The 20576-nt window shown below is 54.8% G+C and overlaps 1 protein-coding gene across 17 annotated transcripts; it reads right to left on the reverse strand.

Annotated features, from left to right (window-relative positions):
- Positions 1-137: 137 nt before the first annotated feature.
- Positions 138-20447, reverse strand: Adcy6 (adenylate cyclase 6). Of its 17 annotated transcripts, none has more exons than XM_030248283.1 (22): positions 20340-20447; positions 14034-14892; positions 11071-11220; positions 10555-10676; positions 10338-10449; positions 10060-10187; positions 9018-9176; positions 8782-8923; positions 8517-8645; positions 8258-8283; positions 7887-8034; positions 7540-7637; positions 7324-7411; positions 7054-7170; positions 6677-6835; positions 6200-6378; positions 5287-5322; positions 5073-5202; positions 4491-4754; positions 3621-3825; positions 2833-2957; positions 138-2635 (listed from the first exon to the last, which is right to left on the reverse strand). In XM_030248283.1, the coding sequence occupies exons 2-22, from the start codon at positions 14889-14891 to the stop codon at positions 2510-2512; spliced, it is 3501 nt and encodes a 1166-aa protein (XP_030104143.1). In that variant the 5' UTR covers position 14892; positions 20340-20447; the 3' UTR covers positions 138-2509. The 17 variants fall into 17 exon arrangements, 13 of the variants coding, with proteins under 13 accessions (XP_030104143.1, XP_006520370.1, XP_006520369.2 ...); XM_006520307.3 differs by lacking the exon at positions 20340-20447 and adding an exon at positions 20208-20293; XM_006520306.4 differs by lacking the exon at positions 20340-20447 and adding an exon at positions 20208-20247 and having other exon boundaries at positions 14034-14895.
- Positions 20448-20576: the final 129 nt, after the last annotated feature.

Here is a 20576-nt window from a genome sequence, read left to right on the forward strand (position 1 = left end):
AACCACAGGAAGCTGTTAGATCACAGATGAGAGAGGCCCAGAGACTCCTGGGAGAGGAGCTTGCTTGCTTTACCAGGGTTTGTCACTTTCTGACCCCCAACCCTGCACCCAAACAGCTGCAGAGAACAGGGCTTTTCTTTTTTTTTTTTTTATACAAAGAGTTTGATTTTATTGATATTTAAATATATTAAATATTTCACTGAAATACATGGTACGTCACCCTCCCCCACTCCGACAGTGGTTACATTATAAAACCAGAGCCCATTGCCTCCCGTGCCCTGACTTCCTCCCCAAATGGTGAGGAGAGTGGCTACGGTAACTCAGAGAGGGACATGACTGGCTGGCACTGTGGTACGGGGAGCCAGGGTGTGGACAAGCCCCTCCCACCTGGCAAGAAGCAGACCCAAAGCCAAGGTCTCCCTGCTTTGGCTTATATACCTCACACCTGCCCCAATGGCGTCTAGTAGTCCCTTCCTATCCAAGGCTAGGATATGGCTCGGGGAGACAGAGGAAATTTTCTGCCTGGACCAGCTGATCTTCCTCTCCTCTGCCTTGGCTAATCAAGCGCCCAGTGGTCCACCGATTGGTACATGGAGATTTCCAGGAAAGCAGTACCAAACCAGAACCCAGGCCTCTGCAGAGAATGGGTGGCAGAAGCTTGAGGAAGGGCCAAAGTACAGCCTGCCCCTTCCGCACCTCCTGAAACTCTCCTCTGCCTTTCCTGCCCACGTCTAAGATCATCAGTCGACATGGAGGCGTAATGCCTCTGGCTTAACTAGATGCAGACAGAGAAACCAAGGCACCAGCTAACTCAGACCAGAGTCAGGGAGGCTGCAAGGGTCAGAGGCAGGCAAGGGCAGGCGAGGACAGAGTACAACCCTTGCAGGCTTCGTGAAGATTGGGAGCCGGGGCTAGAGTCTAGCCATGGTAGATTCAGGCCGAAGGCTTGGGGCAGCCCAGTTCCAAGTTCCTAGGTTCCCATCCCCTAGTACCAACATCGGGGTCCTCAGAGAGGGATCCCACACTACCCCAGTCAGAAAGCACACCATGCCCCCAAGAGACAAGCCCAGGAACCCAGGAAATGCCTGCACCTCTACCCACAAACCTCCAACAGTTCAAGTTCCAAGGAACACTAGAGATTAAGCAGGTGCTTGGGTCCCTGCCCTAGGCAGGGGGACAGTCATAGTGCAGATATGTGGCCCCCAAATGGCACTTAGGGATTTGGCACAAAAAAGGACTCCTCTCCCCAGACCGTTATCATTTTACTACCAAACACCACCCAACCTCCTGTGCAACCTGGGTATTACTCTCCATCCCTTGGCACAGGAAACTTGGCCTTAACGCCAGAAGACAGAGGCCCACGGGAGAGAGGCAGTCCCCGGTGAAGAGCTGAGGAACTGGAGCATGAGGACACATGGAGACCTCAAAGACAGACAGACAGACAGACAGACACACATACACACACAACACACAGGCCCACACAATTACACAAACACACAGGACCTCCCTAGTGCCAGACTTAGGAGGCCAGGTTTGGGGTCAGGTCATCTTTTTTGGAACCCTGACCCTTTTGCTATTTGGCAATACAAGGGATAGAGATGTTCCATGGCCCCTGCCAGCAGGCAGCAAGTGAGCATTCGAGCACACTGAGACCTCAGGTCAGTGTGGCGGCCTCCTCCTCCTCCTCCTCCTCCTCCTTCTCCTCCTCCTCCTCCCTGGCTGCCTGCTGCATTCTTTGGCACCTGCAGGTCACCATCCACCATCCAGTTCCTGTTCTTCGGATGACCTCACACACACAGGCTTGCTCTCTGGCTGGTCATTTTCACAGTACCAGTAAAGCCAGATGCCCCTTTCCCAGGATCATGCAGGAACTGGGGCTAAATCTTCACTGTCAGAGGTCCCTTTGTTCCCCTTTGGGGACAGATCACGGGACTAGGATTTGGCAAATGGAAACATTCCCCTGAAATATGGTCAGTCAGAGCTAGGTCCCATAGAACCTCCTTCTTCTGCCTTGTGCCTAAGAAGGAGAATTGGCTGGTTCTGAGAGTGCCCAAGACCCGTGCTGCAGACACAGGCAAGCAAAGGCAAGTGTTCTTCATGCCTGCCACAGTCTTTGTACAAAAAGTAGTCCCAGGAAAAATAGGGAAAGAAAGGACCCAGCCCTGAGCCTGTTGCCCAGACAGGGAAACAGTAGGCATAGAGAGTTGCCATTTAACTCTCAAACAGGAGGCTCCCAGGCCTCTGCGCTTTCTCATCTGCATCCAAACAAACGAAGACCAGCCTTACTCCAATTAAGAAAGTCCCTCGGATAATCCTCTCGGCGTCCCCTCCATCGCCATTCTGAAGGCAGACGAACACAGTCCAAGCGCAGCCGCTGGGGTGTTCCCTTTTGCTGTCAGCAAGATCCGGAGGCTCAGTGCCCCCCTGTCACAGCTCCACCCAGCGAGCACAAAGTCCCACTCAATGCCCACCTTGGTCCCTTCGGTTGAATCTCAGCTGCTGCACTCTGCTAACTGCTGGGGCCCCCGTTGAGGAAGTAGGTGGTCATCTCCCCCTTTCCCTTCACCTTGACCACCCCTCGACACTCCAGCTGGTAGCCCTTGGCAGCTAGAACCTGGTATAGGTCCGTAGTCACCTAGGGAAGTGGAAGGGGAGCTTGTTTAGCCTGGGATCCTCCATGCATTGATAAAAAGCCCAGGAGTTCTCTACTGGATACTCTCCTCTCTCGCCAACCCCTACCCCAACAGCCACGAGAAAGGCTCCCAGCCCCCGTCCTGTACAGAGACCACTGAAAGCCCTCAACACCCGTCTAGCTTGGCGACATCCCCTCACCTGTATTCGGTCAGGAACTCCAGTGCTGTCCATACGACTGGAAACATTCACGGTATTTCCCCAGATGTCATACTGTGGCTTTCGGGCCCCAATGACGCCTGCTACAACCGGACCCATGTTCAACCCTGAAGTAGAGACAGTAGCAAGAGACTGAGGCTAGGATGTCCCAGGGTCACTCCAGACAGTCATCTCCCCCTTGCACCCTGAGAAGAACCCAAAGGAAAAAAATATCAAAGGGGACAATGATTCCTTCGGCATGGGGCTGGCCGTGATGGCTGAGGTGGCTCCCTCGAGTCCAGACAACAGTTGCAGCTCATCCCACTGAAGGCTTCTCCAGGCATTGGTTGCTCACGCTGCTGCCCCATCTTACAAACAAGTGAGTACGGCCGTGGGGAGTCAAGCCAGACTCTGGACGTATGTTATTTAATCACTGCCTTCCACCAGAGCATTTGAGCCTGACCCCACATCTCACACTGACCACACACTTTAGATTTAGTCAAACGTGCCATTAGTACTTGAACTTTTCACTGAAGTCATTTAATCTCTGAGAACCCCACATCCCTTATCTTAGAGAGGGGCCTTGATGTACAACTTAGAATGTACTGGACACGTCTAGGGCAAAGACCCCCAGCACACGGAAGACTCAAGTGAACCGTCTTGGTCCTCAGTATTAAACTTGACAGGGAGGTGGGAGGTAGAAACCCCACAGGAGTCCTGACGGAGAACAACCCACCCCTCCACACACCCTCCACACATGACTTCACCCACAAACGGCCCCAGACCCTCACCGATCTTCATCTGGAAATTGTTGAAAGAGTGTTCATTGATGTGTTTCATCTGCTCCATGAGCCGCATGGCATAGTCAGCCAGCGCCGTGATGTGTGAGCGGCCGACCTGGTCATAGGTGCTGGCATTTAGCCCAGAGGCGGCCATGTAGGTGCTACCGATGGTCTTGATCTTCTCCAACTGCCGGAATCTCTCCTCACTGATGATCTGAATGGCACAGAGGAGGGGGGTGTTCCGGGGAGGTGGGGGTGGGGGATCGGTCAAGCCAGACCCAGGTCTTTCCAAAGCTCACTCCTTGTCATCCCCCTCCTCCTCCCGAGAGCCCCATTGCTTTAGTGGGTGAACTCTCTCCCTTCCGATGGCAATCCACAGTGTGGTTCTGAGAAACACTCTGACGTGGTTTGGGGAAACCATGTCCCAGTGTGTGTGTGTGTGTGTGTGTGTGTGTATGTGTATGTGTGTGTGTGTGTGTGTGTGTGTATGTGTGTGTGACAGCCCGTCCCTGACCCAAGTGTCCAGGACACTCCCTCACTTGTTGTTCCCGTTTTCGTTCTTTGAGAGACAATCTTGCTTGCTTGGTCTCGCATAGATTTGACTACTGTCTTCCTCTTCAGTGACATCACCTGATACCTCTCCTGTCATCCCTGTCCTAGAGTCTCCTGTCCTCTTCTGCTCCTCAGCAAGGATGACCCTGCCCCACTGAGGCTGACCCCCATGCTGTCCCTGACTGGGCGAGGGACACTCACCCGGTCTTATCCCTGGCTTTTCCATCCAAAAGCCTGCTCCACTTCCCTGGTCCCCAGACTGCCCCTGTTCTGCCAGTACCAGCCAATGAGCCCCCGTTCTGCCAGTACCAGCCAATGAGCAAGCACCTCGTCAAAGTCTGCGATGATCTCATTGAGCAGCCGCAGGCACTCCACGCCCTCGTTGTTTGCCTCGAGCTCCACGTAGAACTCCGAGAAATTGGCGATGGAGGCAAACATGACAGCCACACATTCACACGACTGGTAGTACAGCTCATCGTTGCGGCGTTCCCGGGCCAGGAAGTGGGCGGCCACGTCCTTGGGAAGAATGTTATGCAGCAACCTCCGGTTGTATGCCTGTAGCTCCTCCATCTCCTCCTTCTCCCCTGTTGCCTGTGGGCACCACATCCATCAGCCATTGCCCAACACTCACAGAGGCTGGGCGCAGTGGCCGAGGCCAGAAGATGGGCATCACAGGGAACCACGTGAAGGAAGAAAAGCACAGGCAGAGGAGGCCTAAATGACAGGCAAAGGGGTGAAGGGGGCAGGTACAGGATGGGACAGGAGACAGGAGATGGAGACACGAGGCATAGAACCAGGGTGGGCTTGGGCAGACTCAGCCTTAGCCACTTAGCAAGAGGTGCATTTCTGGCTTGGCCCAGGCTCTGCCCCCAGAAGCTTCTCCCTCCCATAAAGGTCCATCCAAGTCACCTGTAACTTCCACAGGAAGTCCAGGCGGGCAGTCGATTCCACCTGTTGTGCATGCAGATACAGTGCCAGGGCAAACACCAGCAGAATCACGGGGGTCATATATTTGAGCGCTACCCTCCCCACAGCTGGGCTGAAAATAATCAAGAGACAAGCTTGGTGCCTGAAGGAGATCTCTACCAGCCTCATTCTTCGCTGCCTCAGGGCCCCCACTTACCAGTCCAGCCCATCAAAGGTCTCATTGGAGGAAGCCCTGGCAGGAAGATACAAAAGTCATTGGAGGCTGTCTGCTGGGAGGGATACTGGAGGGGAGACAGAGACTACACCGCTGAGCCCAGTCATGACTCAAGCCTGTGGGTAAAGCCTTTGCTCACATAAATTAGCTCAATATGAGCAAAGGTTAAACCGACTAGGAGCTCCTCCCTTAGCAGCTAAATGGTCCAGGATAAGTCGGTTATAACTCTCTAAGCCTCAGTTTCCTTGTCAGTGAAAGGATTCAACTCCAGGTACACTTCTGGAAGGTTTAGCATGTGCTTGCGGCGACATAAGGCTTTGGGACTGTGTGTCACTGTAACAGACGGCCTGAGATGCTGACACAGTGATAAGAGAACTCAGGCTTAGACAGGTCAGCTCGCCTGTCCGAAGCTTACAAAGCTAAGGAGAAGCAGACCAAGGACTCAAACCCAGCAGACTCTTAATTCTTCCTACCTCAAGCTACGGCCACATGTCCATCCCAAAGGGCCTAAGAACACAGGGTAGGACCCTCAGAAAACAGAAGCGGGCAGAGCTCTCTGAGTTCCAGGCCAGCCTGTTTTACAGAGTGAGTTCCAGGACACCCAGGGTTGTTACCCAGTAAAAAAATAAAATAAAATAAAATAACCCAGTGGGTAGAGGAGGCACAGAACAAATGTAGGGCCTTTTTTTTTAAAAGCTATCCTAAAGAGACAGGAATTTGTCACAACTGGAAATTCTTTGGGGTAACTACCTGAGGCCACATTCCAGGAACTAGCCCTTCCCTTCCCTTTCTCCCACAAGTGAGAGTTGTACATTCCAAAGGCCTGGGTACCAGAGACTCTGCCCAGAAGGATCAGGGAGGTCCCCGGAGACTGAGGGACTGTGGATTAGCTTACAAGCCATGGACGCCAAGCAGTAGATCATAGTTGTCAAAGATGGCGGCCGGGGGACCCAGCAAAAGCAGCACCAAGTAGGTGAACCCCAAGATGAAGGTCATGGCCAGCTTGCCGATGCTGCTGATGTGTAGGAAGACAGAGCTGGCTAGAAGACTCAGCAGCACGTTCCCGACGAAGTACTGGGGGGAGGGGGGACAGCAGAGGCAGCGTTGGGTGACAGCGAAGACCAGGGCATGCAGAGCAGGAAGAGCCCTACTCCCCTGCCTGACTATCCCCCCCTTCCACCACCTTCAGGCCCCAGCTCCCTGTACAATCCATGCCCAGCTTCCCGGGGGTGGGGTGGGGGTGGGGCGGTTGCCCCTAGAGTCGGGGAATACTTTGAGTTCCCGGCTCCCTGGTGCCCATCACTAGACCTGGCTCAGAGGGGCCGATAACTGTGTTAGAACAACCCCCTCTGCCTGAACACTGCTCGGACACCTCAGGGAAGCTGCAGGTGGGTGCGGTGCCCTCACACAGGGGAGCATCCAGTCCCAGAGAGTAATTGAGCTGTTGTAGGTGGCAGGCGGTGACATCCGCTGGTGTTAAGTTCAGCATCCGGGCCGCGCAGGTCCTTATTGGGGTGTGATTACAGGTAAACTGCAAAGGTTGGGTGCATATCAGGAAAGGTTCACGAGGGCTGAACCCAGAGGTACTTTTTAGACTAAAATCCTCAGGCATGATAAAAGAGGAAACAAAGACTAAGAACAAGAGTTACCCCCACCCACAGGGACAGCGGCAGGCTACCCAAAGGCTGGAAATACTCAGAAGGGCTGCAGTTCTGAGAAAGTGCCTGGCACAGGGCCTGGGAGATTTACCATGTTGGCGATGGCAGAGATGAACACAAGCAGAACCGAGAAGATTCCAACCGCGGTGCTGTGCACCCGTGAGCGGACAATATTGCGGGACAGGCGTTGCAGGGCCTTGGGGAAGAACTGCCACAGCGAGAGTCGGAGGAGTTAGAAACTGCATCAGCGAAGGAAGACCAGCCAAGAACAGGGTCTAACAAGACACATGGCCACCCTCTCTCCCTGTCCCATGGGAACCCGATCCTTCACCGACAGTCTCAGGGAAGTCCCCCTACTTACAGAACCGCAGGAGCACACGGCACAGATCAGCACAGTGACCAGCAACAGCAGGAAGATAGCGGCATAAATCCCGAGTATCAGGGTGGAGCTGGAGCAGGGTAAGGTGGGGGGTAGGGTGGAATATGAGTAAAACTGGGGTGTCCCGGTCCTAGCCCCAGAACAGAGCTGAGGCCAGCAGTTTGCATGGGTGTTAGGGGCATTAACGGATGGACTCACTATGGGAACACAAGGAGCTGGATAAAACAGATGAAGCAAAAAACCAGGAGGGCACAGGCGACGTAGGCTCCGAAGCGAGGATCTACTTTCCGTGAATACTGAGGGAAGAAAGGAGACCGAGCTGGGTGCTGGGTCCTGCCCTGGCAGGCATGTTATGGACAGCGAAGAAGAGGGTAATACAAGGGCCTTGGGAGGAACACATGACCCAATTTATATTAATTTCCATCTTAGGCTGTAGTCTCTTCCCGTTCCTGACATGTCCTCCTGTCCCTCAGTGTGTGTCCAGTCTCCCAGCCAGGCCCTCCCTCCTCCCAGCCCTCTCTTTTTTTGCCCTGTATCCCCCAAACCTTCTTCTCAAGATCCTCTCTCTGGAAGGTGAGCAGGAACCGGCGCACATGGTCCTTACGCAGTTGGTCGATGCTTCGGGCATCGATGGCTCGGCCCAGGAACTCATCCACCTCATCTTCAGGGTTCAGAGCATCTTGGGCACCCCGGCTGATAATGGGATGCAGGTTTTACCAGGTGCATGAATAACACCACAGGACAAGCAATGACAAGGGCAGGGCTCAGGCCACAGCAAGGGAAGGCTATGCGAGCTGTGTGTGTGGTACCTGCTCCCACATCTTACTAGAAATGGGAGGTCTCAGTTCTCACAGCCCATCCCAGGTTGCAAATGCCTTCTCCCTCCCTTCCTGACCCGTCCCATAGGCCGACTTACTTGTCTTTGCTAGAATCATCAATGCCCTGGAGAAAGAAACGGGATGTGTGAGGGAGACAGGAGCTGAGCCATTTCAGTACTAGGTCGAGAGGGTCCCCACACACACTTAGGGAGAAATGGGGCCCTTTGGGTGAAACTACTCCCTCTGCTCCCAGTTTTAGAACACAGAGTGGAGGAGCCAGGTATGGGGAGAAAGGGGACACTTTGAGGGAGACCAAAAAGTGAGGCCCCCCAGGTCATGGTTCAGAGAGCCCCTTACCATCTGGCGGAATGCCTTAGAGTCCTTGGTCCGGGAGAAGGCACGGTCAGGAACCCAGCGGGGCATCAGTCCTTCCATGGAGTTGGCCCGTGTCCGCTGAAGCTTGGCCAGCATGGCTTTCTCCTCTTTCTGTGCAGTAGCGTGAGTATAGGCTCAGAAGCAGAACCCCAAGAAGGCTTTTGCTAGCACCTTCCTGTTTGTTCCTTTCCCTTACCCCCCCCCCCGCCCCCTCATACACCCCTCCCCCGTTCCCACCCATCCTGACCCGTTTTTGGCTGGCGCCAAGTATGAGGAAGGTCTCAATGCACTGCTCCTTGAGGTACGCATTGCGTTCACCACCACGGCCTGGCTCCACCTCATAGTCCCCGTTCAAGTACTGCAGTGTAGCCCGAGTGATGTGGATGCGGCTGTAAGGGGCCAGGAGGTTAAGACTCTGGCTCTCTCACCCAGCCTCCCAGCCACTCACCCCCTGTGACCAACTAGACCCTTCCTTCTACTTACCCGGCCCGGCCCCCGGCCTCCATGTGGTTAGCCAGGGTCACATCGTTTGACCAGACATCAAACTGCCATTTCCGTAGGCCAAGGACGCCGCAATGCACACGTCCGCTGTGGATGCCCACACGCATGTTCACGTTCACACCTGTTACCTCACGCACCAGCCTGAGAAGAAGATGGAACTCTAGATCAGCCCCAAGCTGTCTTCTTATCCTCTAGTCAAGAGCCCAAGCTGAGGCAGGCGGGATGGCTCAGCAGTAAATGCACACTTGCCACCAAGCCTGATTACCTAAGTCTGATCATTCCTGGGACCCATACAGTAGAATAACAGCAGCTCCAAGGTGCATACACACACAGAGACACACACACTCACAGACACACAAATACACACACACACACACACACACACACACACACACACACACGAGACTAAATAAATAAATGTAGTTAAAGAATCCAAGCAGCCGGGCGTGGTAGTGCACACCTTTAATCCCAGCACTCGGGAGGCAGAGGCAGGTGGATTTCTGAGTTCGAGGCCAGCCTGGTCTACAAAGTGAGTTCCAGGAAAGCCAGGGTTATACAGAGAAACCCTGTCTCAAAAAAACAAACAAACAAACAAACAAACAAATAAACAAACAAAAACAAACAAAAAGAATCCAAGCAATCGAGGCAAAGACAGAAGCAGACGGAAGGACAGACTAGATGTGGGAGGAAGCTACCCGGGACTCAAGGACAAAGGTTTGAGAACCTCATTCAGCAGGGGCTGCCATCATCCTGTAGGACTGAGCTACTGCCTGCTCCAGCCTGCCCAGCTGGCATTCCCTGCAGCCATCCCTACTGCTCCAGCTCCCAGCACTCCAGCAGGCTGGGGTTGGGAGCACAGGGGTCTTCACACAGACTGGAGAAAGACCCACTCTCTCCCCAGTGATAAATGCATCTCAAAGATAAAAGAACTACTTAGAGTGGAGAAACGTCCCGAAGACACATCAGAGTGGGAGCCTCCCGGGCACCCACAGTTCCAACAGGCCTGGGAAGGGGAACTGCTTACGAGATGGCTTCGATCATGTCTACCCCCATCTCCACACAGCAGTGGGCGTGATCTGCCCGGGCCTCGGGCAGCCCTGACACGCAGTAGTAACAGTCTCCTAAGATCTTGATCCTCAGACAGTGATTCTCCTAAAGGGGGAGAGGTGGGAGATCACCTTGCTTTCCTGGTCACCCAGCACACCTGGCCCTTCACCTTCAATGCCACCTCTACCCCCACCCCACCCCCCAACCACCACCATCAACACCTTTGGCGCCACCTGGAAGCCCCAGTACCCTCACCGCAGCCAGCTTGTCAAACCGGGCAAAGAGCTCATTCAAGGTCATGACCAGTTCCTGTGCAGTGCACTGGGAGGCCAGGCTGGTGAAGCCCTCAATGTCCGCAAACAGGATGCTGTGGACAGCAGCAGGAGAGACATGGACCTCATCGTAGCCCCCCCAAGGGCTCCTTGGTACCCTGCTACCCTCTGGGCAGCGTCCCCTCCCCCGCCCTACCTACCTGACATTATCATGCTTCTGGATGTAGATCTTATGGAACATCATGTCCTCTTTTTTTGTGTTGATGTCTTCTTTCATCTCCATGGCAACGTGCTGGGGCAACACCGATAGCAGCAGCCGTTCCTAGACCAGTGGTTCCAACCACTATCCTCTCTGCTTTTTCTAGTTTTGATTCTTCTTGTTCCTTTCACATCCCCAGAGCCCTCCCGTCCCCTCCCCTCTGTGACTTGAGCTTCCCTTTCCAACTTTGACTTGACACTGCCTAACTGTGCCCTCCAAAGTCACCCATCCTAGCTGTCTCTAACCGACCTCCACTCAATCCCTCAATGCACACCTGAATTCTCCCTCCCACCCCTAAACAGAACAGGAGCTCCCCCCCCCCCCAGGGCTTTTGTGATGCACAGTCCTTGGGGACCCTTAACACTGTGTTCCAAAGCATCACAAGGCGGCAGGTCTAACCTACAAGGCACTGGGGGTGAAGGCATGGAACACCCTAACTAAGGGAAGCAACCCCCACCTGCTGACGGTTCTCATGCTGCAGGTGCAGCCGCGCCTGGATGTAACCTCGGGTCTCCTGAAAGGCTTGGCGCTGAGACACTTCAGCAGGGTAGTGTGTGCAGACACCGATGGCATTGGTGCAGAGGAAGAGCACCACGTTAGCACCGAGCTGTTGGGAAGGCGGCAGAGGCAGATGAGTGACCACCTGCCCGGCGCGCGCGCGCGCACACACACACACACACACACACACACACACACACACTAGCTCTCTCGGGACCTGCACCCTGTTTGTCCCTAAGCTGTACCATCTCCAGGATACTCTGTTCCCCCATTCAGATCCCAGCCTGCCTAGATCATTCTGTGGCCAGAAAGATGAGCTTTTCACAGCTTCAGGAGCAGCAACACCAACCACAGCCACACAGGTCATGGGCCCAGCCCTGGCACTCTATAATCTCCTGCCCCACACACACCCCTAACAAAAGACGAATGTCCCTTCTGCATGTAGTCCTAAGGAGGACTCAACAACAACAACGCTAGGCAGCTCTGAGCTTCCCATCCTCTTCCAAGTGAACCAGGACAGGTTGCTTCCTCTCTCTAGGTCTCCACTTACTCATCGATCACCCCAACAGGAGGAGGAATATCTCTAAAGCCTCCCACAGCCCAGCGGACTGAATAGCAGAATGATTGCTATTGGGTTCTGCTGCTGTTGGTTGGTTGGTTGAATTTTTGAGATAGGGTCTCACTATGTAACCAAGCTGGCCTTAAACTCACAAAGCAGTGAACCTTGGCTTAGATTCCCAAGCGACGGGATCACAGGTGTAAGCTAATACTACTGCTGTTATTCCAGTAGCCGGTTTGCTGGCCACCTGCAACGTCTAGGATCCGGAGGGAGGACGCATTCTACATATTGACTGATGAATTTATTTTTACAAGTCTGTGGACCAGGTAACAGTACCCCACTTCACGGCCGAGTGACTCAAGAGCCCAGTAGCTTGCCCAAGATTGCACGGTTGGTTGTGGTTGGCAGGAGACTTAAATCCTGCCTGGACAATCAGATTCCAAAGCCTTTGTCCTGATTCCACTATCTAACATATTTCAGATGTCTGAAAGCTCTTTTTTTCCCTAGACTCTAGTTCTTGAAGGCCAGGCTCAGAGCCCCTCCTTGGCAGCTATCAGTTCTACTCACAGAGAGACCGCAATGGCCACCTCTATCACAAGATAGGATTCGACTCCTCTCCTGTCCCGTCCTCTTCCTCCTTCCCCTCTCTCCCTTTCCCCACCGCTTACACACACACCCCCCTCTGCAGGACCTCATGCCTAAGCGCTCACCCTCTGCAACACCAGTCCCAAACCACAGTCAGAACAACTGACTAGCAAACACTGTCTGAGACATGCCCGCTTCAGGGTTGCTGGAGACTTGGGGGTTAACTGGCTCTGGGACTCCACCCAAGCTGGATGGGGCAGGGCTAAGTTTCTGGAGAAAGCAGGGAAGGCTTACTAACTGCCCTGAACCAGAACTAGACCTGCAGACTTGGACAGGACATTTAATCTTTGATTCCTCCGTGTAAAACCGAGGTCCGGCTAACCCCTAGCTCCTAACTCCAGCACGGACCCTCTCGGACTGGCCTTCAGCTGCCCTTCCCAGTCCACGAAGCTTCCAGAGAATCCACACAGAGCTTCCCCTCTCAGCAGCAGGGGTGAAGAGGGGGCACTCTATCTCCCTTGGGGGCTTCTAAGAATAGCCCCCAGTGGGGGGGCGGCAGGGGGGCAATCCAGGCAACTTCCCTTGCTGGCCCCAGGAGCCCAAAAGGAAAATGTGAGTCACAGCAGAGGGATGGGGGAGAGGGATGAGAGACTGAAATAACCACACTCATTCCTATCTACCGTGAGAAAAAAAAATGGATGCCAAGGCTCTGGAGGCCACCCCAGCCTAGTCACTGCTCGGGGCGTCTCAGTGAGTGCATCAGAAAAAAAGTTCTTCCTTCGGACACAAGTGGGGCTGGACCTGGGAAGGGATTGCCCAAGGAGGCTACAAGCCCCTACTCCATGCAGAAACACTCACAGGCCCCACTGGGCACCTGAAGTGGTTCTCAGTTCTGAGACACTGCAGATGGGCAGAGAAGCAGAGTTTTCTCTACTATCCCAGGAATGTGGGGACCCCATGGGGTGGAACTGAAGCCAGGCACCTTGGTGAGGTAGGAGGCTGGCAGTTCCGGCCTCCCAGACCCAACCTCCCCCATCTATCAGGCACAGGGCTGGGCCCTGGGCGCCAGGCCAGCTGAGAGCAGAGAAGAGTCACACACCCACCTTCTGGCAAGTCTGACGGAGTTGGGGGGGGGGATACCACATCACTCCTGAGCATCTTCTCCCCCAGAAGAGCAGTTCACCCCAAACCCCCACTTCTCAGGCAACCAAGAAGAGAACCTAGGGCCTAGCTAGCACAGAAGGGTCTGTCCCTTTAAGAGGTCTGACAGTGCCCTGCGGGGACTCTGCTCCACAACAAACTAGCTATAAAGTTACTGTTAAAAAGGTATGTACTGTTCCAAGCAGGGAAGGGCATGAAGCCCAAGTACCCAGCTCCTCACCCCAGGAGCCCCAAGCAACTTTCTCTTTGTTTTTGAGGCCATGGTGGGCTACAGGCCACAGCTTCTGGCAAGGAGCAGAAAGGCCTTGCTTATGGAAGCTTTGCAAAACTACCTACAGCTGCTTCTTCGTAGGAGTAACAACAGGGCTTGAGTCTCAGAGGTTACCAAGAGGTCAGGGAGACCTGCACATGGCATGTCTACTGACCTAAGCCAAAGAGCTGAAGACTGGCCTGTGGTGACACACTACAGACCTGTTCCTCGTCAATGCTCACTGATACAAGTCCCAAGCAGAGGCTAGCCCGTGAAGCTTGGCCTGATCGATCTAGACATGGCTATATCGATACTGTGTCCCTCCATCAGCAAGTTCTCTTTCCCACCCTCACTCTGTCACACCTACCTGCTTCCAAAGGAAGGGGTCGCTGCTGTTGAGCTGCCAGGCCAAAATCAAATGCAGAGTAGAGAGGCCCAGGCCGCTGAGTACTGCGGCTCGCATGCGAATGGGAAGAAGAGTGTAGGTGATGTAGACGAAGAACACGGGGCACCAAAGGCCCGCCGAGGGGCTGTGTGGATTGGCTGCCAGGGCACCCCCGACTTGCACGGCTGCTAGGATGCCCAGGACCACATAGCTCACCACCCACATGGAGTCCTGGCGGAAGCTGTGTCGGTTACACACCACCATGAGTACCACAAAAAGGACAGAGGCACAGGTCAGCAGGGCCACGTAAGCAGGCTGAGGCTGGGCAGGCGCAGCGTGGAAAGTCAACAGTACAGCCATGAGCAGCACCAGCACCGCCATGAGCAGCGTGAGGCTGCTCTGGTTCATCTGGAAGAAGTACCGCTGGTACAGCCGCTCCAGCTTGGCAGAGCGGAACTGCTTAGACTGGAACACCTGCACAAGCCGGTGCCAGCAGGACGGACCGCTCCGAGGCGATGTATCCGGTGCCACTTCAGCTGTGCCCATCGGTGTGGTCACCTCAGTGTCGTCAAACCCCAAGGCCACTGACCGCAGCCCCAGCTCCACACCCCTGCCCGGGCCCGCCCTCCTGATGAAGGCTTCATCCTGCCAGGGGCACCGAGTGTGAGCTGCAGGAGTGGGGCTGGGTGGCTCCGCATTCTTGAGGCAGCTCATGTAGCGAGGTGCGCAGAAGCCACTGGCTCGATTCGCGTGGCGTGGGCGCTTCTGCCCATTGCGTTCCCCCCAAGCTGTTTTCCGTTCATCCACTTTGGGAACCAGGAGGCCACTAAACCATGACATGCTGCTGGGAGGAGAGACAGGGAATGGTATTAATACCACTGCGTGGCCACAGCCACCATAGTAGCCTGTGACCTGAGCGCTTCCTACAACTCTGGTCTTCATTCCCACCATCTTCCCCCCCTTCTCCCTCTTGCTCCAGCCCTGCTTGCTTGCTTCTCGTTGTGGATGGTTGTGAGCCACCATGTGGTTGCTGGGACTTGAACCCATGACCTCCGGAAGAGCAGTCAGTGCTCTTAACTGAGGAGCCATCTCACCAGTTCCCATTCCCACCGTCTTGATAAAACTGCCCCAGGAGAGGCAGCTGCACCCCCACTCAAAGGTAAGGAACACAGACACATGGAAAAGACCCAGCAACCATATAAGTAAAGGATCTGAGAGCTAAGTTTTTAAGAGCACTCCCCATACTTCTGAAGGACTCTGGTTCAATTCCTAGCACCCACAAAGCAGATCTTACAACTGTTTATGGCTCCAGCTCCAGGGGCTTTGACTTTCTCATGCAAACATGCATGAAAGCAAAACACCAATGCACATAAAAGCATATTTTAAAAAATTGAGCTGGGTGTGGTGGCACACGCCTTTAATCCCAGCACTCGGGAGGCAGAGGCAGGCAGATTTCTGAGTTCGAGGCCAGCCTGGTCTACAAAGTGAGTTGCAGGGCAGCCAGGGCTACACAGAGAAACCCTGTCTCAGAAAAGAAAACAAAACAAAAACAAACTACACACAAGCCTAATACATCTTGTCAACAGAATATGTTCTGCTGTGAACTGTTGATCGTTGACCTCTACACAAAAGGGATTCTTTCCATATCCTTCCTTCCTTCCTTCCCTCCTTCCCCCCTCTCTCTCTCTCTCTCTCTCTCTCACACACACACACACACACACACACACACTCTTCAGCAAACTAAATTCAATTTCTCCCACAGGTCACAGTTTAAACGTTACTTCCTCACGGAAAATTTCCCAGCCCCACCCCTAAGACTACGTTTGGTCCAGTTTAACCTCTGTTCATCTCCTCCACAGTACTTATTGCCATTATAATTAAATCATTTCTCGTTTAACGTACGCCTCCGTCCCGGGGACTACAAGCTTTGTGCATGTAGAAACTATACCTATTTTTGTCAGCACTTCATCTCCAGAGCTATTGGGGCTAACAGTAGGTGCTCAATAAACGTAGGAGCAAACAATAAGGAGGAAAGGAGGGAGGGGAGTGCGGCTCAGTGGTAGAATGCCTGTTTAGAACACACAAGGCGTTGGGTTCCACACTTAGTATCACAAAGAGCTGGGTGGAGAGCCGACAAGGAGAAAGAACATGAATGCTTTAGAGCAGTCCACATGGAATAACTAATAACCCAGCTAATTCTGACAGTCCAGGTCCCGTGTCTTCCTCATCACACCTGTCACACCAGCCTGTCTGCTGTTCCCCAGTATGCCAGGCTCTGCCCAGGCTGGTACCCTGGTACTTGCTGTTCCCAACTGGAATAGGAGCTCCTTTAGGTCACAGCCCAAGTCCCTTATCAGCTCTGCTCTCTCACAGCCTTTTAAAATAGCAACTCCCTTTCCTGGGGCTCCGTATCTCCCTCCCCAGCTTTATAATTTTTCTCTCTCCCCGCAGCTCTTATCAGCAACTGCCGTTCTATAATTTTCCTTTTTCTTATTTGCTCGTCGGCACTCCTAACAGCCGTGCCAACTTGGGAGAGCCAAAGATTTGGGTGTTTGGTTGTGTCCTGTGGTGCCCGCTGCTCCTCAACGTTTGCTGAGCGGATGGATGGCCGGCCACTAGCTATATTATATTTTCTCTCTGTCGTAAACTTCCAATATCTTTTCACATGCCTAATTTCATGTCTTCTTCACCAAAGGCCCGTGAAGCTTGTCCTACGGCCTCCCAGGGCAGATTTGAAAGAGAAAAACAAAAACAAACAAACAAACAAACAAAAAACGGAGAGCTGACATCCAGAGCAGTTTTCCATGTTTCACCCTGGTCGTAAAGACACCGGACAACTAAATCGGACTAAGATCCTACATTTTCAGAAAGAACACGCCTTGGACTGGGTGGATGACACCATGACAATCACCTTACCACGTCTCCCGGCTGAGCCCAGGTTGAGAGTGTGAAAGCCATTTACGCCAACCATAGACGACGCCACCATCAGAACCAAACTCCTCCATGCTTCAGGGCACCCTGAGGGGGCCCTTGTCCTTACACTGAGCTGGCAGCACTGACATTTGTACTCACTAGGGAACTAGAGAGAAGCTTACACAGCAACTGCCCCAGGTGGCCCCAGAGCCAGAGGCTTAGGAGGGATAACAACACTCCAAGCAGCTGCCCCGAGGAACCCAAAGCAGAAGGAAAGCCAGGGGCTTCTTCACACTCCATCTCTAGGTCTCCCTCAGCCACGTTCTGCCAGCGCCCCTACTACATCCACAGGGCAGCATGCCCTTCAACTTCTTAACACCAATAGCACCATCTTGAAGGACAGATCAGAAGTACAAGATTTCAGGTCAGGCTGGCATTTGGAAAAGGTCACCAAAGAAAGCCTGGAAGCAAGATCTTGGGCACAAGATCAGGTTTCAACTCTTAAAGTGACTTGTCAGCCTGCTGAGACAAGGGACAAGCTATCCACCTGTCTCCACCTCACCTGAAGTACGAGAGGGGAATGGTCCTGATGAGACTCCTTAACAATTCCCTGCCACGCTACACACTGTAAACATTAGTTCTCCACTATAAACATTAGTTCTCTCGCCGTACAAACCTTTGAATGCAAATCTCTGTCAGTGTCCAAGAGATGGAAAGACAACAGTCATGAGTAAGAACGTGTATCCCTCCAGCCAGTCAGATGCCTGCCTATCAGGCCCCATGTCCCCTGCTGTCAGTCTCCAGAGCTGCTGGAGACAGAACACAGAATGCAGATTCCCACTATGTCACACACACACACACACACACACACACACACCCCTCCCCAACAGGCTCCACACATCATGACATTTCTCTTCCGCCTCTTCCCATTCTCCAGTCCCCTTCCCCGTTCTTATCTCGCCACCACTACCACTGGCCCAGATCTCTATTCCCAGAGGACCTGTTTCTGGCTGTGTTCCCAGCCCCCTGGAAGCACATCCTTGCATCTGGCTCATACTCACAGAGGAAGGGGCAGACGCTATCAGGGAAACATATGACCCTTCAAGAACACTCTGACTCCCCAAGGGGATAACTCTGTAACTGTTCAACCAAATGACAAACGTCCCACCCTGGGCTCTCAGGCACTGCCCACCCTAAAGGACTCACAGGGCTCCTCTATGCCAACTTCCTAGAGCAAGAAAACAGAAGGCATTGTTCCAAGCCACAAAACTTCTATGTTCCCCGAATCCCCCTGTGCACACCGCATCTCTTTTCTGCCTCTGGGCTCTTGAGCCTTGTGCCTCTTGACCCCCTTCTCCCCTGAGTCCTTTGCTCTCTCTCACAGATGTGCTATTGCATATACAACCAGCTCCCACAACCAAATCATATCCACTCAGCCCCAAGTGCCATAGTCCCAGGGCCAGACCTCAAGTCCCTCCCAAATCCTGGTCCTTCCGCCTGAGACCAGGGTCTGAAAGTCAAGGCTTGGCTCTGCCCACGACTTTGCCCAACCCTCATCTTTCTGGCCACCTCTCAGCCACCACATCCCCAGGGTCTTTCCACCTCTGCCCTTGTTGGCAAAATGATTTAAAAGTCTTCAGAAAGTTCATGCTGAAGATTATGCGGGGGGGGGGGGGGGGGGACGACCAACAGGCGATGCTGAAACCCAGCCCTCTTAATTTCCAGGCCCTTCCAGATGTAGAACTTCCCCAGGGCTTGTATCTGTAGGTTCAGGGCAGCCTTCTTCCCAAGCCCTGGTTCTCCCTAAGGACCAAAAAGGTTCCCACAGCCAGCCAGTTCCAACCAGACAACACCCCATCAGGCCCCCTGGCTACAGAGACACTCTGGGGAGACACAGGTACCGAAAGGCTCTCCCACCGCCTAATCTTAGCACCTCTGGTCTTTCAGGCAGGCCGCTGGGCCTACACTGAATAAAGTCTGCCCACACCCCACCCCACCCCTGCCCACCTCGCAACAGGCCTTGGGGAAGTAGGCATTGACACTACCCTTTCATTCCAAAGGTTCAGGGCGAGGGCAGGGCGAGGGGCCTCCCTCTCCTCTCAGCGCCGTCTCAACACTCCAAACTCACCCCCACATCCCCGATGCCAACCTCTGGGGGCATCCCCTCCCCTCGTGCACGCCTTCTCCCCTTCTCTGGGCAAGCCTGAAAACTCTGGCGAGTGCAGGAAGGAAAGCTCGTGGCGCGTAGCGAGCGAGGGTGGCAGCTTCCAGAGCTGCCCCCCCCCCCCCCCCCCCGCCGGCCCGCAGAGCCCCGGGTCCCCATGTCCTCCAGCACTTCCCAGGCGCCCTGCAACTCTTGGGACTCCGCTGTCGCCGCAGGAGCCGATCCCCCACGCTTACCTGCTGGGGGGGGGGGGGGGTAGGCGCCTGCCCTGGGCCACCGCCCCGCCGCGCCGCGCCCGCGGGCTCCGGCCGGGAGGGCCGGCCGTCCCGCCGTCCTGCTCCGTGCCCGCGCGTCCCCGCTGTCCCGCCCGCCCGCCCGCCTGCCGCGCGGCAGAGCCTCCGGCCCTCGCCCCCTCCCTTGTTGTCCAGCGCAGCCGCCCTCTACCCCGGATCCAGAAGTCCCCTCCCCGCCGGCTCCCGGACTCCCCGCCTTAAAGGCACAAGCTCCTTTTGTCTGGGCACCCCCTCCCCCTCCCAGAGGCGGGGGCACAGCTGCCCACTCCCCTCCCCGGGGCCCGGGTCGGGTGAAGGAGGCCAGCGTCCCGCGCGCCCCCTCCCCTGTCCGCCGGGTCCTCCCCGGGTCTCCGACGAACAAGCGACCACTGTTCTGGGCTTCAGACCCCGCGGGAGGGTCGGTGAGCCCGCCCGCTCGCCCGCCCGCGCTCCAGCCTCCACCCAGGGCGGCATCCTGCAGGGTGCCCTCCACCCTCACCCGGGGGTCCTCGGAAGTCGGCGAAGCCACCCGCAGGCGGCGAAGATGCCCGCCCCGCCCAGAGGGTCGGCTTCCTTCCTGTCGGGGTGCCCTGCGCCCCCTCCTCACCCCATCTTCCTCCCGGCCCCAGCCCCCACCGTGCCCGTTCGCCCTCCCTCTTCACCGCGGGCCCCAGCGGGAGCTGAGTTTAATAATTAATTAAGATTTCATTCCACAAGGCGCCAGGTGTGTGCGCCTGGCACCCGCTCGCCCGCACCCCACTTCTTTCCGCTTCCCCAACCCTCTGGGGCGCCGGGCCCGACGCAAACCTGCTGCGCACAGAACCGGATCGGGCTGCAGGCAGGGGCATTCTCGGTGCCGCCCTCTGGCCCCACGCTCTCAGGGGCAGCCCTTCCCCCGCACCTGCCAACTGGCAAAGTCCCTCCCCCGGCACCTTTTACCTAAAGGGTTGTGCTCCTTTGATGTGGGGGGCTGGGGTGCATTGCCAGGTTCATGAACTGAAAAATTGTTCCGGGATGTTTATTTATTTCCCTCGCAAGCAGCTGCCCAAGTTACCTGGGAGATGGGAAAATCATGTGAAAGCTACTTTAACCCTTTGAGGGGTAGAGTGGTGGAACCAGAGAGAAGGGCTCATTCGGGGGACGTGAGTCTGGCTTAAGCTTGCCTTGAGTCCCCTC

Source organism: Mus musculus, chromosome 15, assembly GCF_000001635.26.
Source record: "Mus musculus strain C57BL/6J chromosome 15, GRCm38.p6 C57BL/6J".
In the NCBI taxonomy this organism is placed as follows: Eukaryota; Metazoa; Chordata; class Mammalia; order Rodentia; family Muridae; genus Mus; species Mus musculus.

Excerpts from the sequence above, each read along its gene's own strand:
- Adcy6 (XM_006520303.4), bottom strand. The coding sequence starts at position 15,155 with ATGGGAACTGGTGAGATGGCTCCTCAGTTAAGAGCACTGACTGCTCTT. Across the intron at positions 10,450-10,554 it reads CAGAAGCATGATAATGTCAG|CATCCTGTTTGCGGACATTG; the intron begins GTAGGTAGGGCG and ends TGCTGTCCACAG. Across the intron at positions 10,188-10,337 it reads GGTTTGACAAGCTGGCTGCG|GAGAATCACTGTCTGAGGAT; the intron begins GTGAGGGTACTG and ends CTCCCCCTTTAG.